The sequence below is a fragment of the Gymnogyps californianus genome, chromosome 2, assembly GCF_018139145.2.
Source record: "Gymnogyps californianus isolate 813 chromosome 2, ASM1813914v2, whole genome shotgun sequence".
NCBI lineage: Eukaryota > Metazoa > Chordata > Aves > Accipitriformes > Cathartidae > Gymnogyps > Gymnogyps californianus.
Genome location: NC_059472.1, coordinates 105923503 through 105938651, shown reverse-complemented (window position 1 = coordinate 105938651; position 15149 = coordinate 105923503). Strand labels below are relative to the sequence as shown.

The 15149-nt window shown below is 43.4% G+C and overlaps 1 protein-coding gene across 1 annotated transcript; it reads right to left on the bottom strand.

The window, feature by feature from the left end:
* Window positions 1-310: 310 nt before the first annotated feature.
* Window positions 311-14924, bottom strand: IGFBP3 (insulin like growth factor binding protein 3). Its single transcript, XM_050891600.1, has 4 exons — window positions 14232-14924; window positions 10170-10399; window positions 7431-7550; window positions 311-1083 (listed from the first exon to the last, which is right to left on the bottom strand). Exons 1-4 carry the CDS (start codon window positions 14614-14616, stop codon window positions 958-960), a joined length of 861 nt encoding a protein of 286 aa, XP_050747557.1. The 5' UTR covers window positions 14617-14924; the 3' UTR covers window positions 311-957.
* Between the last annotated feature and the right edge of the window lie 225 nt (window positions 14925-15149).

The following is a 15149-nucleotide window of genomic DNA, read 5'->3' as shown; positions in this document are numbered from 1 at the left end:
CTTCAGTGCAACTGTTATCCTTTCCAGTGGCATAATTCAGTGATGGGTACATTAGAAATACCAATAAAATAAAATAATTAAAAAAATTTTAAAAAGATTATCTTGGTATTTGTAGTTACTTCAAATAACAAAACTTAATCTCTTCTGGAAACACTTCCTTCGCTCCACAAATTCATTTCCATTACCTAGAATAGGTCAGTGTGTATGCATACGGATCTATACATATTTGTAAATCATTCCATAGCCTTACTTTCTCTTTGCATACAGAAGTATACACTAGAATTATTGTGTAGTATTTGGTATTCACATGTTACACTTAAATAAAGTTTATTAAAAAACAATTATATTAAATACAGACTAACAGAATATTCATAATATATTTTACAGAAAAAATAGCCATGTCTTTATTTTAGAAATCTATTTCTTTAAAAAGTTCTTTGAGATTTTTATAAAACTTTTTACCCGTGAAGATAAGTTTCCCGTCAGATCTGTAAAAAAGCTTAACCTTTAAATCCTTGTGGTTTTTTTGTGGTGTTTGTTTTTTTCGGTTTTTTTTCTTTAATACTTTTACAAGCTTACAATCTATAAATTCTTTAAAATAAAAAAACAGTATCTTTCGGGATCAAATTGGTCACAGGCCGTTCTTTAAAAAGTCAGTGGAGACTCCCTGAATCCAGTCTGAAGTGCCTTGTGTTTTTCTCTCTCTCTGGGTATCAATAGTGCAGGTTTATGTGGGAATTCAGAGCTCCCTACATGTCCTATAGGAAGCCCAATGCGTGTTAGTGGCGGGATGCAGCTGCAGCAGCGTCCACAGAGGCTGCGACTCTTCACCCGCCGCAGGAGGCAGAGCTCATTCCTCCACACGCAACGCAGTCCACAGTGTTTGCCCAGCCCCTCCAAGGTCTCTGCGAGATCCAGCGGCCACGCGCAGATGCCAGAAGAGCTGGCACCCAGTCCTCATTTGCTTTCCAAGTTATAGCAGTGGACATCTCCTTTTCCCTTCCCATCATACCCAGGAAGTGGCTGTCCGTATTTATCCACGCACCAGCAGTAACCTCTCTTTCGGCCTTTGGATGGGCGACACTGAAACAGAATAAAAGACTCAGTTAGCATTATTTTTGTTTTCTCCACTCTTAGTGTTATATAGCAGGGATTCCTGCTCATTTGATAGCTGCACTTCCGTATCCTGGCCGTATCGGACAGAATCAAACAGAGTATTTATTACCACTACAAAGTATTACAATAGAAGCTTACCCCCTCTGCCCATCAACCCCTTTAGGTCTAATTACTCCATAATAAAACTGCCCTGAGAACTACCAGAAAACAGCCTTATGAACTACTCCCTATTATATTAGGCAGCACAGTTGCCCCCTTTGAATACCAGGACTACTTACAACAGTACAGGCTGACGACTGGGACCCATCTTTGGAAAAGAAAGTTAACAGATTTGTTCTACACTAAAGCACAGGTCTGGCAAAGACAGCCACTGCAGCAATAAACACCCTTGACTTGCATCTGTTTGCTGGAGGAATTTCAATACTGTAGTTGACATTTATTAATAGATACATAATCCTTCTGTAATGGAGTTATCACTTCAACAACTGCTAGGTGTACTAGAACTTTACATGTATATTTTCCTATAAATAAGGTTGGTTATATACTAGTCTATAAGCTATGTCAGCTTTAGAAGTTGCCTGGTGGAATGTGCCAGCAATGCTGACCAACCTGAAACTACCACAGGCAACAACACTGACCTTCTTTAGAAATAGTGATGCAGTAAAAATACATTATAAAGTCTAGTATGTAGTAAGTAAGGCTCTCCCCAAGGAACCAAGAATGGTAAAAACTAGACTAAAGGAGATGACATGCTGCAGGTTGCATTCAGTATGCAACCCTGGACACAGTTACATACTGTGAACCTCTGGGACCCCGCAAGGTTTTCACCCAATCGAAAGACACGTGTCTCCAGGACACAGATTATCTCACTAGGTTTGCCATGGTCAGCCTCATTGCCAAGACATAGCCTCCATGTCAGCTCAAGTTTTGAGATTTGGTGATACAGGATTCGCTGCAAATGCTAACAGAAGTGGCTGTTTAGTCAGGACAGACTTACAAAGGAGGCGGTGACGCAAATATACCCAGCTTTTCAAAGACTGAGGTTTCATCTGTTGCATCGCCAAGATGAAGGAAGAAAGGCTAGACTGAAGCCACTTAGCAGCCCTCAACGCTGTAAAGGCTATCATGCAAGCAGAGCAAATGCTGCCTCTGAAATCACACTCACAGCAATTCAAGTATTTCAGAGGTTCAGGCTGGTACAAGTCAGGTAAACTGTGCCACTACCGCTCAACTGCTTGTTCTCCAGAGTCTAATAGGTGTGTCCCCATGTGGGTACGGCAGTGGCTCACAAAGCTAAGTCTCTTTTCCATGTGCAGGTATGCAAGGAAACATCAAGCAAGTGTTGGGCTTCACATGCTGCCCAAAGTGCCTGACCTTTTCCATGTCTAGTTTAGGACCTCAGGTGAAAGGGTGGTATTTCAGACAGAACTGTGCATATGGGTCACTCCTGGGACAGCCTGCACCAGCACATTGGCCCCTGAGCCAACTAATTTGTGGCAGCATGGAGTAGGGTAGACAGTCTTCACTAGGAACTTGTGAAGGAGAGATAGGAGCAGATCACACATTAGACACAAATTTCTGAACAAGTTTCCATCTTGTTTATTTTATTTTAGAGTAAATGAAGTAATGTTAATCACTGTAACTGCAAATTAATCTACCCTTGTGATATATTTTTGAGTAACAAGCCCAATACAGAAATAATACAATGCCTTCTCTCCTCGGAATTTGCAGTCCTTCTGCATTAGCCCTATGCAAATGGATGGCAGCAGGATGACAAGATCAAGCTTAAAGTACATTATCAGCTTATTTTAGGAGAGGGTGAAGAAGTTCAAACCTACTGAGAGAATAGCTACATTAATAATTTGCTAAACTACGTGGTGAGCTGCACTTGAGTTCTAGTTACCTGTTCGGCTGGTTTCCTGTACTGAATCTTTAAACATAAGTTTTACAACTTATGTTTATTGTCTCAAAAGCCTGACTAGGGCTTGTGCGTATTCTCCAGGATTTCCATGAATGGCTGCTCAAAGTCCACTGACATCAATGGGGAATTTTCCTTCGATTTTGGTGGCGACTGGACTGGACTCTAGCTTAAGTGGTATTAACATTTAGTGACTTAAGTTCTTCATGCTCAAAACTGAGGAATTCATAAACAACAGCCTTTGCACAATTTAAATTTTACAGAAAAGGAAACTGAGGCCACAGTTCTTGAGTTGTTTTTCTCAAGAGAGCAGGCACAGATGGAGCCCAAATTAGAGCACAGGGCTTCTGGCTGCCAGCCTGGTGCTCCGGCAATGAAACTACACTTCTGCTAATAATAGTAACACAGCCTCCTCTTTTAGAAATACTATATGAAGTATGTTACACAACTCTCGCTGATTCATAGGCTTGCATCACTCTCAAAACAAATGATCAATTAAAGTTATCTCATGTTGTTGGAGGTTTTGATTGCTTTTTACAGTTGCATAATCAATTTTTGGAATTAACTACAACATGAAGTTAGTCTGCAGGAACACCTTCTCTACTACTAATATTTTTTTTTATTTCTTCTACACAACCCATTTGGAAAACAAAACGCTTAGATCATTCTACAGCTGCAATAACGCTCTGTGGCGAAACAACTGACCTTTTCCAATCTGTGATTTTGTACTACCTGCTCAGCCATGCTGTCAATAGTAAAGCATTTCTGATTCGAAAGTGATGCTTTTATCCTGAAGCAATTAGCTTGCATTCCCTACAGAAGTGGTGGACAGTTCATATGCAAAAAAATATATATAAATATCCGCCTTTCTGAATTTTGTACTCCACATACATTTCAAGGCTCTGCCCAGCTCTTCTGTATGACTTCAGAAGTCCAAAAAGCTGGAAAACTGCCCAAGTGGTGGAGCCAGTAATTACTTCTGATAGAAACACCAGCTGCCAGCTTCAATGCCACCTGCCCCTCTCCCTTCCACAAACTGCCGCAGAGGCATTCGTGGGGCACAGCAAAGCATATGGTATCCCACTGAATTCCTGGTCAGCCCAGAGGTCTCCATGGAGCTACAACTCTGGTCTTCTGGAACAGACTGCAGACAGCATTAACATATACCTTGGGCCGTTCTGGCTCCCGCCAAGCCCAGCTCTGTTTTCAGTGGATCGATGCCAGCTCGCATTTAGGTGAGTGTCTGGCTCCGGTACACAATTACTAGAATTGCCCCATATAATAATTCTAATTTCATCAAAACCTTCTTTTTCCATGCTTGAGGCAGAAACGTGCCTGCATCAACCTATTCCATGTAAATATACCTATATAACACTGTTGAATAGTACAACAATAGTTGATTGTGAATCACACAAATGCGTGATTTATTAAGACAAAGAATTCTAAATTTTAATAGGTCTGATTTTTAAAACGTTTACATATAAACATAAGGTGTGAAATATTTTTCATGTTATACCCTGACAGGTAAATTTATGTTCTTAAAATTGTTTCACATATGCAAATTACTCCCTATGGTTGTTCCTGAAAAGTGAATTTCTAGATATCCACAAATGTCTTGAAAAATAACTGCTTTCAACTTGACTGGAAGAGCAGGTGACCAGGAAGGCTGAATATACTAACTTATGAAGTGCTTCCTGAATGAGTTTTAATGGTTTCCAGGGCGATCACAATTTATCAGATTCCAACCATCACACACCTATCTACATTATCATCCTAGGCAGTGGTTTTGGCAGCTGTTTTCAGAATTAAAAATGCCTAGCTCACATTCATTTTTTGATGGATTTACTGTCTATTTCCTAACTTATTCTGAATTTTGTTGTCACAACAGAATATAATTGAGATACATATATAATACAGATAATATATAATACAGATTGCACGCTGCTAATAATAGCAATGAAGGAAATTAATAAAATAGCCTAGCATTCTGTTAATGAGATTTGACACCTGCTCACAGTGCCTAAAATATCAGACCTACATGTTGATGCTCCAAAAAAGAAAACCAAACAAACACAATTGTCACATTGCCTTGTGGACAGTGAATTCAGTCGGGACAGGACTCACTCACTTCTCAAACTGATCCTTTTTTCTAGGAGTTAATTCTACAAGGGCAACTCAAATACATTATTTTTTGTTTGTGTTTTGTTCGTGTGAGAAGCAGCCTGCCTTTGTAAGCCCTACCTGTGAAGGCCTGTTCCTGGGGCTGATTGACGTTCATTTACAGGAGTAGCACTCCAACTGCATTTCATGTAGAATATTTACTCATATGGGCTCCGTTTGTGGGCATCTCCTACAAGATCTCGAGCTGTCTCAAACTACCACTGAAACTACTGGACCTGTGTAAATTGGCATGGCATTTGACTAGGCTGGCCAGGTATGAAAGTGCCCCTTCATCCTCTACGTTTGCTGACCGGACCAGCTGTTGCACATAGCACAGGAACCTTTCCTAAAGCAGTCTGGCAGCACGGACACTAAACAGAGGGCGGAAGCATGTCTTTGCTCCATACCAACACCTTATTCTGGTAAATCAACTTCTAGGAACAAAGACTAGGTAAGTGTATTATCTGTCTTTCATATTGTTTTTCCTCCGTATTTCGTTTTTTTCTGCCTCAGTGGCAGAACTATGACTACACTTTAAAGTACAGTCATCCTTTAAAGTAAGGCACTTTAATACGTGCTTACTGTGGATGTGATTTACTATATACACATGCCAGAGACTGCGTGCAAACCACCACCTTTTTGCTGATGAAGCAAAAACCTCAGAGTCTGAAGACAGATGAAAGAAAGATCTACTGAACAAAGTAAATACCAATCTGCGGTCTTCTGTAATACCTAGAGAAGGAAAAGGGCTACAATATGCTTGTGTGCCTTGAACGCAGTTAAATGATGTGCTGTTCTAGAGTAACTAAGCAAATGCTTTTATGGCACAGGCACAAAACACAGTCCTAGCCTCACTCCACGTAGCAGTCCAATGTATTTTCTGAACAAACGCAGACCAAGATGTGAGCATTGCTCTCTACTAGTTTACACGCAGTGGAACATGAATGACACGGGCTTCTCATAACTCCAGACAACAAAAAGAAACTCTGTCCCTGCTTGGGAGTTGCCAGCACCTGCTCGGGAAAACCTGGGGAGCATAGACAAGCTCAGCAGCGTGCACCAAAGGTACAGCGTAGTCAATGCTGGGCTGATGGCAGAAGGGAAGGCTTGAAACCTCACCCCTATTGAGACACCCCACCTGACACTGCCAGCTTAACGGAGAGCTCCAGGGAATACCTGAAAGGGAAAGACTGTTTCTAAGACAGCTGGAAGCCAAAAAATGGAGAGATACCACTCCTAAAATAAGGTTGCCTGGTTGGAGGCTGGCCTCTCGCTTCCAACCAATGAACTGCATTAGCTAGTAACACAGAGTCAGCCGCTCCTTTGGTTACCAGGGTTAGCGAGGCTGACTCGTGTAAACCCAAATGGGAGAGACAAGATGGTCCACAAACAAAATCTGTCCTTACAGAGGGTTTGCCTTGAGGAAAATCTTAAAGAAACTTGAATTCAAGAAATTTTGGAATTATACCAAGAAACGCATTTGGAGGCAGGTCACTAACTAAACACTGGAATTAGATGGGATGTGCACACTAAGCAAAGAACCTCGTACGTCTTGCACTTCCCCAAGTTCCTGAATGAGCTTCAAGGGCAGTACTGAATGGAGAATGCTGCCGTAGCTCAACCCGACACAACTAAAGCATGAATACCTGCAGTTTAGGTCTGCATTTGTCAAGAGAAGTCACAACCCCAGAACCAAAGAGGGCTGAGAAGCCATCCTTGCTGCAGAGTAACTACTTAGATGTATCACTTTCACGATAACATGACCTGGATTTTGGAAGCTATCTGTGTAGCACATAAAGGACAGATATATACCTTTCTCAAGTTGCTTTTTGTAATATGATCCAGTGCAGTTCTTCTAGGAACTCTCAAGCAGCTATTTACAATTCAAAGCATTGATCTATTGCAGTCATATGGTGACTGCAACATTTAGCTCTGTGGGTTATTACAGAGGCACTGCTTTTTTTAAACCAAAAGGCATTAGTATCTAGGACACCAGTCAACCTATGTGTGATTAGGTATGAAGTTTCTCAAATGAATCTGTTGTCATGACCAACAGAAAATAAAAACACTGTCCCCACTTGACAAGGTTCAGCACTATCAGATCAGGTCCTAAAACTGGAAATGAACTAGTTCCTCTGTAAAATGATACATAATGCACCTTGCTGGCAAGATCCTTCAGCAAAGATGCAGAAAAGGTGAAGTGCATTCACTGAAATGATCAAGACTCTGTACTTACTTGCTTTTTCTTGTAGAACCCCTTCTTGTCACAATTTGGAATATGAAAGCCCCTGGGACTCAAGACATTCAGGATCTTTAGGTGGTTTAAAGTGTCTTCCATTTCTCTACGACAGGGACCCTGTTAACGAGCATTTTTAGAAAACACAGATGAAACTTCATTCCCAAATGCTGTCTTTCACACAAGAGCTAATAAATCTTTAAAGGGCAAGTACAAACCCAAACAAATCCATTAAAACAAAGGGATGGCTGGATGTGTCAAAGGGCAGGCCATTCACAGATAAAATTGTGACTTTCTGCTTTATTCAGGATAAACCGACTACTAAACACTGAAGGCCCTATGCTATGCTGAGGCACAGGCTGGCGTTTCCAGTTGAAATCACAGCCACATATACCTTCAGGAAGGCTTAACCAGTATTTAAATCAATCCTATATAACATAACTTAGGTTTGGAAAAGCTGGCCTTGCACCAACTGGAAAAAGAAGAAGATAGGCAACTGGAAATACACCACTTGGTAAATTTTCCCTAATGCCATTTGATTTTTGTGATTCTGCTGGATTTGAAAGCTTAAATGAAATGGACTTAATTGAAAACAAGTAGTTTGGCATAACGTATATGTATACATAAAAAAACCTACAACTTTGGACAACAATTCCCAATTTCAACTGGACCAAATGGATGCAGCCATGCAAAGGTTGCACACAACAGTCTCATTAGATAAGTATGTCACTTTCTCCATCTGCAAAAGGCTGGCAACAATGTAGTGAGGATTAGCTCTAGGACAATGAGCCAAAAAGAACTTCCAGAAGCACTTTTAAGAGCATGTCTCAAACGCCAACTAATTATTTCTCACTGCAGCCCTTCAGGGTAGGGAGTATAGTGTTATGAGCCCCACTTCGCAGTCAGAAAACCAGGAGCGGAGGAGTTCAGGTTTTGCCAGAGGCCAAGAAGGCAGTCAGTGTCAGCAGTGGGATCGGGATTCGAGTTGCAGCCTACAAACTCTGTGCTTAGCTAAACTCCTGTCTGCACACATTACTGACTCAATCCACCAGCCCACTTCTTCAGCAGAGACCCGAAAAAATTCTTTTGCATGGCTTTAAAAAATTTAAGTTGCTGTATCAACACAAAGACTTATTTGGTGCAATTTTTAATTAGTGAACTAATGACATTTATACTTTCAAGTGGTAATATTAATAGTTTGTTCATGTAAAGTGCCTTTCATGTGAGTGTCTGAAAGCATACAGACTCCACAGTTCTACTGGAGTTTAAAATTTATTTTTTTGGTTAGCAAAGGCCTTCCTTGGTGCTTTCATGTATTTTCTTTCAGTATCAATCTCAGAAGCTCTAAACATGCACTTAAATTGCTGCTCTTATTGGCAGTTCCTTAAAAAAACAAAACTGCTCAGACACGCTGACTGCAAATCACACACGTTCAAATATTTGGTCCCAAGTTAGGCCTACAAAAAGATCAACAGCCTTTTTTTCTCTCTCCAAAGTCAGAGAGATCAATATCAAAAGCTAACATGCAGACACAGCTAGAAGGGCATTTGCTGACAAAGGCACCTGTCCCTGATGGACTTATTTCTAGTTCTTACAGACACCAGCAGGCTTGGTAAGTCAGTGCGCCTTTGCTAATGGGGCCCAACTACCACGTAAGTGAAATGTTCATCCTAGTTAAGACCAGGACCCTATTTCCTCAGAGCTACTGAAGTTCATTCTTTTACTGTAGACAGTTTACTTCACGTTTTTAGGAGGACGACACGCTGAAAGGCAGATACTGAAGTGTTTTTACTAGACAGCTGGACATCAGTGACAAACTAAACAGGCAGCTTCATGACCCTTGCTGTGTTAACTTGGAGGCCATGCTCCCTTCAGACACAGCTTTCCACCTCATACGGGTTTCAAAACCTTCTTTTGCAGATGGGAAGCCATGTCTGGTTTCACCACAACTGTTTTGATGAAACACCAAAGTATATCCAGACATATTTTTTAGGCCACCTGGCACAGGCACAAGGATAACCACTGGGTTAGCAGCCAGGATGTCCAGGAAGAGGAATTATTCTCCCCTCATATTCACCACACTCTGGCTGCCCTGCAAATCCATTGGGCACAGTCAGTTGAAAGCAATGGCAGCTTGTGTGCCCGTGAGCCTTTGCATTTACGCAGTGGCACCAAACGACAACTGCAAGTGGAGGCGGTGTTCAGCACGTCATACAAATAATGACTGATCAGTCAAGATCCTAATCCTCAACCCAGCCTAAGTTTATCTCCCTTGATTTGCACTGTGGAGTGTGAACACAGTGCCACTACACTGAACATGGAACACCTTTTTTCCATTATTGCAACCCAATATGCTGTTTGCAACCAAATTTAATGATGACACTATTAAACCTGTCCCAAGTCCACTCACACAAATGTGTGATAATTACAGGGGGAAACAAGAACTTTCAATCTCTAAGAAATGACTTAGTGAAAATCATACTTGTATCAATGTAAACATCATTGTGTTAGGCCTCTGTTTTTCTGAACGTGATCTGCTTGGTCTGCTGATTGTCAGCATTTGCAGATCCAATAGTTTCAGCGGTTAAACAGTCAGAATGCCCTAAATGGCTACAACGATTACCACCATTTAGTTATTTAATTTATTTATTTATCTTGTCGTATGCACAACATGCATCTACATATGCATGCACACGCTCAAATGCTGGGAAATGCCTTTCCATTTACAAAAGTACTTACGTATTCAGTCTCTTGTTTGGATTCAGAGGAGAAATTCAGTGTATCCGTACTCTGCGAATCATATTCCACTTTATAGCGCTGCGTATTTTTGGCTTGCACTTTCCTGATGATATCTATTTTGATGTGCGGTGGATGCGATTTGGAATCTGGCACCCTCTGAGAGTTTGGGATGGCCTGATTTTCTATGCTGCTCGTACTCCGGTCTTCTTCTTCTGAATCACTGGAATTTCCTTAGACAAGAAAAAATGCAGTGAAGAAACAATGTTAATCAACTGCCAGTTGTGTCTGGAAGGGCAGCAAGCCACTAGATTAGCCTACGTGCTTAATTTTCCTTTACAAAATAGCGATATATAAAAAGATGAACAACTTAGCATTCCGCATGCATCAGCACCTTTGTTGCCAAGCAATGACTTTTGTAACTGAAGCATCCCCTTACTCCCGGCACCCTCGCAAGGTACCCCCCTGCACCACCCGTGCTGGCCGCCCAACACCTGAAAACTAGCTACCTCCACTTCGCTGCAAGCCACCACCGCCCGTTTCTCGCCCCTCGGTGTCCGCTGCAGTTTCGCCCGCCGGCAGGAGGGGGCAGGCCTGCGCCGCCGGCGGAGTGGCCGCCGCTGGAGCCCGCAGCAGACCCACCGGCGCCGGGGGCACGGAGCCTTCCCCTCCGCGACTGCTGACCTACGGCTGATTTAATCAACTTCAGTCAAACGCGGGGCTGGCTTGGGTAACTTATGGGCTGTAGTGTGACTCTTTGTCTTCCCCAGGATGGCAATTTTTTTTTCTTTTTTTTTTTTTAAAAAAAGAGGCGTTAATACAATAAATTCTACCATGCTAAGTTTCATGGTTCTAGTTAGCTATTTTTAACACTTTCTTTCTTAATTTTATTCAACATACAGAACAGGAAAGAAAAAAAATAGCACGTTTTCATTCTTCTGCTGTTAAAATCAGAAACATTTCTAGGTGTACAAAATACATTTTAAAGGTAATGGACAAAAAAATGCCATTCATTCTGTAATGGTGTCAAAGGACAAACACCTGCTTTCATCACGAGCTTCAAAAATATTTTCTCTTTAAACTACCATCCACACAAATACAGGAGAAGCACATTTTTCCAAAATACTGCATAAGCCCAGTGTTCCTGTACCTTGTGAGGTATTTGTCTACACTGCGTTTCTCCCTCTTAGGAGACTCCTGCAGTGTAACTGTAACTGGCTGCATTTCCTCCAGGGAATTCTTCAAGTTTGGATATTCCTATCAGCTAAGTAGCTAAGTCCCACTAGTTGCTGCCTTGGCTGCTGGCCTTTTTTTTTTTTTTTTTTTTAAAGAAATCATATTGGGAGTGCACAATCATAACTGATGTGCAAGGAACATCCTGGAAATCTGTACTAAAATTATACTTGATGGCTTACTGAAAAACCACAAAAGCCAAGAAATTCAGTGCTAAACTGGGAAGTCCATGTTCACATAGTCCATTGACTCCAAATACTTCAACACAGGCATTACAGTGCCACTGCCAATACACAGGAACAGAGGAGACACACGAGGAGGGGGAGCGATCCGAGTTAACATCTTGGTACCAGTGGTTTTAGTGTAGCCACTGCTTGGCAATGGACATAATCGACCAGGAAAATCCAACTCTCAGTGCAAATGGATTAAGGAAGTTTAAGTCTTAAGTCTAAATTTCCTGGCTTTTGTGGGTTTAATTCAGACTCTCAGCGGTATTTGAACATATTTTTGGTGGTTTAATGTCCTGTTTTTAAACAGTGGCGTTTTTTTTTTCCCCACATTCTCAATGAAGTTTGCAAGAAATGAGACAATAAAATGTTATAAACCTCAATCTCCTATATATAAATACTATGCCTGCTAGGTTTTCTGCAATCAGTCCAGTTCAGTAGTTTGCCTCCTCTACCAAAAATAAGTAGAAAATATTCTTAATGTGCATTAAATAATTACCAGGCTGGTCATTTCAGTTTAGACCATCATGTTTCAATAGCACTTCTTACACTTCAATTTGGAATGCTTGTAATGCCACATTTTACACTGTAAAGCATATTTGATTAACTTAGTTTCACAAAACTTGGTGCCATGCTAGCTTTACACCCTCGTAACAGAAACAAAACTGCTATGAGTTACTTGCTCTCTTCTAAAAACCAGATTACAAGGCTTGCACATGCACACTACTACTTAAGACTTTCGTGCCCAAAAAGCTGAACTGGAAAGTTAAGTCAGTAGCCTACTACAGCTGCTGTTAAGAAGCTACTGTAATATACACCACCCTATACCGATTTCTAGCAATTTCTGTAAACTAGGAATGACCAAAAGTGTAGCACATGATGCAGGACCTAGCTGTATGCAAGGGAGACAATGTGGTACTGCTCAGGGAGGCTGTGTACCAGGGAGTGGTGGATTTAGAGCTGAAAGTGGAGTGGTCCCCATGAGGAGGCGGGCACTACATGTCACACATGTTCAGCACACTTCTTCCTTCTTGCACCCCAGGTTTGCAGCCTTCACTCCTTGAATGTGAACTGTGAGGGTCCTACTTTGCACTTTTTAAGGAATCAAAGCTCCTACTGATTTCAAAATCGGAGTTCTCCCTCAGCCAAGAATGCAAAAACAGGAACTTGGCATTTTGACTATTCAGGCTGAAAATGGAAAGATTTTCAGCAAAGTGCAACTCTGTCTTCCCCTTTCTCCTTCTCTAACAGTCACTGTTAAAAGCACTTCCCCTCCATTAAATAGCACCAACTCTCAAGTACAGAGGAGATGCCCCTCGTTTCCAATTCATGTGACGGATGAATATGCAGAGCCAAGTTCATGTGATGAAGGAAGCTGCTCCATGTTCCAGTGAGATTTAAAACTTAGTGAGTACCTCTGAACCCTCATTCAAATTGTCACAGCTTGGGAGCAGCACATAAGTAATTATAAGCACCTCCTACTCTCATAGCAGCCAGTTAACTGGAGCACTGGTGCCACTTCCTCAGCTAAGGAGAGGCCAGCCAAGGAGTCCCTGCAACCTAGCAGAAAAACTGGCTTTTTAAAAATGCAAACAGTGGAAAGCCTTTTGACACACTTTTCTATTAAATAAATGTTAACATACTTGCTGTTGGTTAACAAACAGTTTAATGAAATGTTTGCACAGAGGGACTGTGCTTTCTTGATCTGAATCCCAAGTTTCCCTGTCTTATGCTTCCAAATGTGCATGCTAACAGAACTTCTTCCAACCATCCCTTCCTCTTCAAACAAAACAAAACCTGCTCTGTGAACATCTCATTTACAAGACATGTAAGAGGTACGGGAAAGCTTCGTTTGACCAAAGATTTATTTGCAGTGCAGGCAAAAAACCAACGTCCTCTTACATACTGCTGTGCAAACGCTTTGTTCTGAATAACCACCTTCGCGGGCCAGAGAAATATTTAACTTTTTTTTTTCTTTCTCCTCTCTGCGCTTAGCATTCCCTGACTTAGCCACGCTACAGTGCAAGAGTTAGCCCATGTTCTCCGGTGTTCTTGTACCCTTTTTCCAGGAACGCTGGGGACAAATTGCGAAGATTCCACCCTCTCTCCATCCAGGCTCTGCAGCCTGGCAGCCCCTCGCACCCGCAGAAGCAAAATGCAATCCCTCCCCACCCTCCCCATTTTTTTTTTTAAAAAAGAGCAGTTCTGCCTCTTTTGCGAGGAGCTACTTGTTAGCATCGGCGTTGAATAAAACAGATATATGCATAAATAAGGTATAAGAAGTAAATCATCCTCTCCTTCGGCAAAAGCACCCCTCCTTCAAAACGATCCCAGCCTCGGCTACGTGGCTGCCCGAGGAGCCCCCCGCGGACCGGCAGCCGGCAGGCAGCGCCAGGCATCGAGCGAGGGGCCTTTCCGGAGGAACAGGTCTGCAGCAAGCCTACCCGCGCCTCCTCCCCTGCTGCTACGTGCAACTTACATTTTAACTTCAAAAAAAAAAAAAAAAAAAAGAAAAAAGCAAGGAAACAGCGAACAAGAAGAGGCGCGCATGCATGCGATCTCTTTACGCTTCTTCGCCCCCCACCCCGAGGCGCAGCCCCCTTACCTGCAGCGTGCGGTCCCGGCAGGAGGAAGGCCCGCAGCTTGCCGCCCGCTGTGGCGTTGGTGCAGAGCCCGCGGCCCTCCAGCAGCGCCTGAAGCGGCCGCGCCTCCTCCCGCCGCGGCTGGCAGCTGAGGCCGGCGCCGCAGCGCTCGGTGTAGATGCCGCAGGGCTGCCCCGACCGCAGGGCGCAGGTGAGGCAGCAGCCGCAGCCCGGCTCCCGCACCCGCTCGGCGCAGTCAGCCTGCAGGGGCTTGCACTGCTGCAGCGCCCGCGCATCGCAGGGCTCGCAGCGGACCACTGGCCCCGCCAGCGCCGCCGCCGCCCGCCGGACCAGCAGCGCCAGCGCCGCCGCCGCCACTGCCCACAGCACGCCGGGCCGCGGCACCATGGCAACCGGCGGAGAGGGGCCGCCGGGAGGCGCCCCCGCGCACCCCCGGCCGGGGAGCGGGACGGGCAGAGCCCCGCGCGAGTAGGCACACGCCGCCGCTCGCCCGCAGGAAAGCGGCCGCTGCGGGCGGAGGGGAGCGCAGCGCACCGGCACGCACAGCTGCGGCGAGAGGAGCCACCAGCCGCTCGTACCCCTACCAGCGCGGGGAGGCAAGAGAGCTGCGCTGCCGCACACGCACGCCGGCCTCTCTCTTCAGCCCCTTGCCCTTAATCACATAAAGGTAATAAGAGCTCGCTAGCAACAAAGGCAACTTTTTCCTTCTTTCCCCCCCCTCCTCCCTTCAGAGCGCCTGAATCACTTGGCTCGACACTTTTTTTTTTTGCCACACACAACACTCAGGAAAAAAAAAATAAAACGCTTTGTAAAAGTAAAAAAAAAAAATATTAAAAATATTAAAAAAGCCAAGCCCAGACGGTCTGAAGAAAACTTGGTCCAAAAACGCTTCAGAAAAGAAAGAAGGAGAAAGAGCGGAG

Coding starts and splice junctions, on each gene's coding strand:
- IGFBP3 (XM_050891600.1), bottom strand. CDS start 14,616: ATGGTGCCGCGGCCCGGCGTGCTGTGGGCAGTGGCGGCGGCGGCGCTG. Junction 7,551..10,169: donor CCAAACAAGAGACTGAATAC/GTAAGTACTTTT, acceptor GCTCGTTAACAG/GGTCCCTGTCGTAGAGAAAT. Junction 1,084..7,430: donor GGTTCTACAAGAAAAAGCAA/GTAAGTACAGAG, acceptor ATTCTGTTTCAG/TGTCGCCCATCCAAAGGCCG.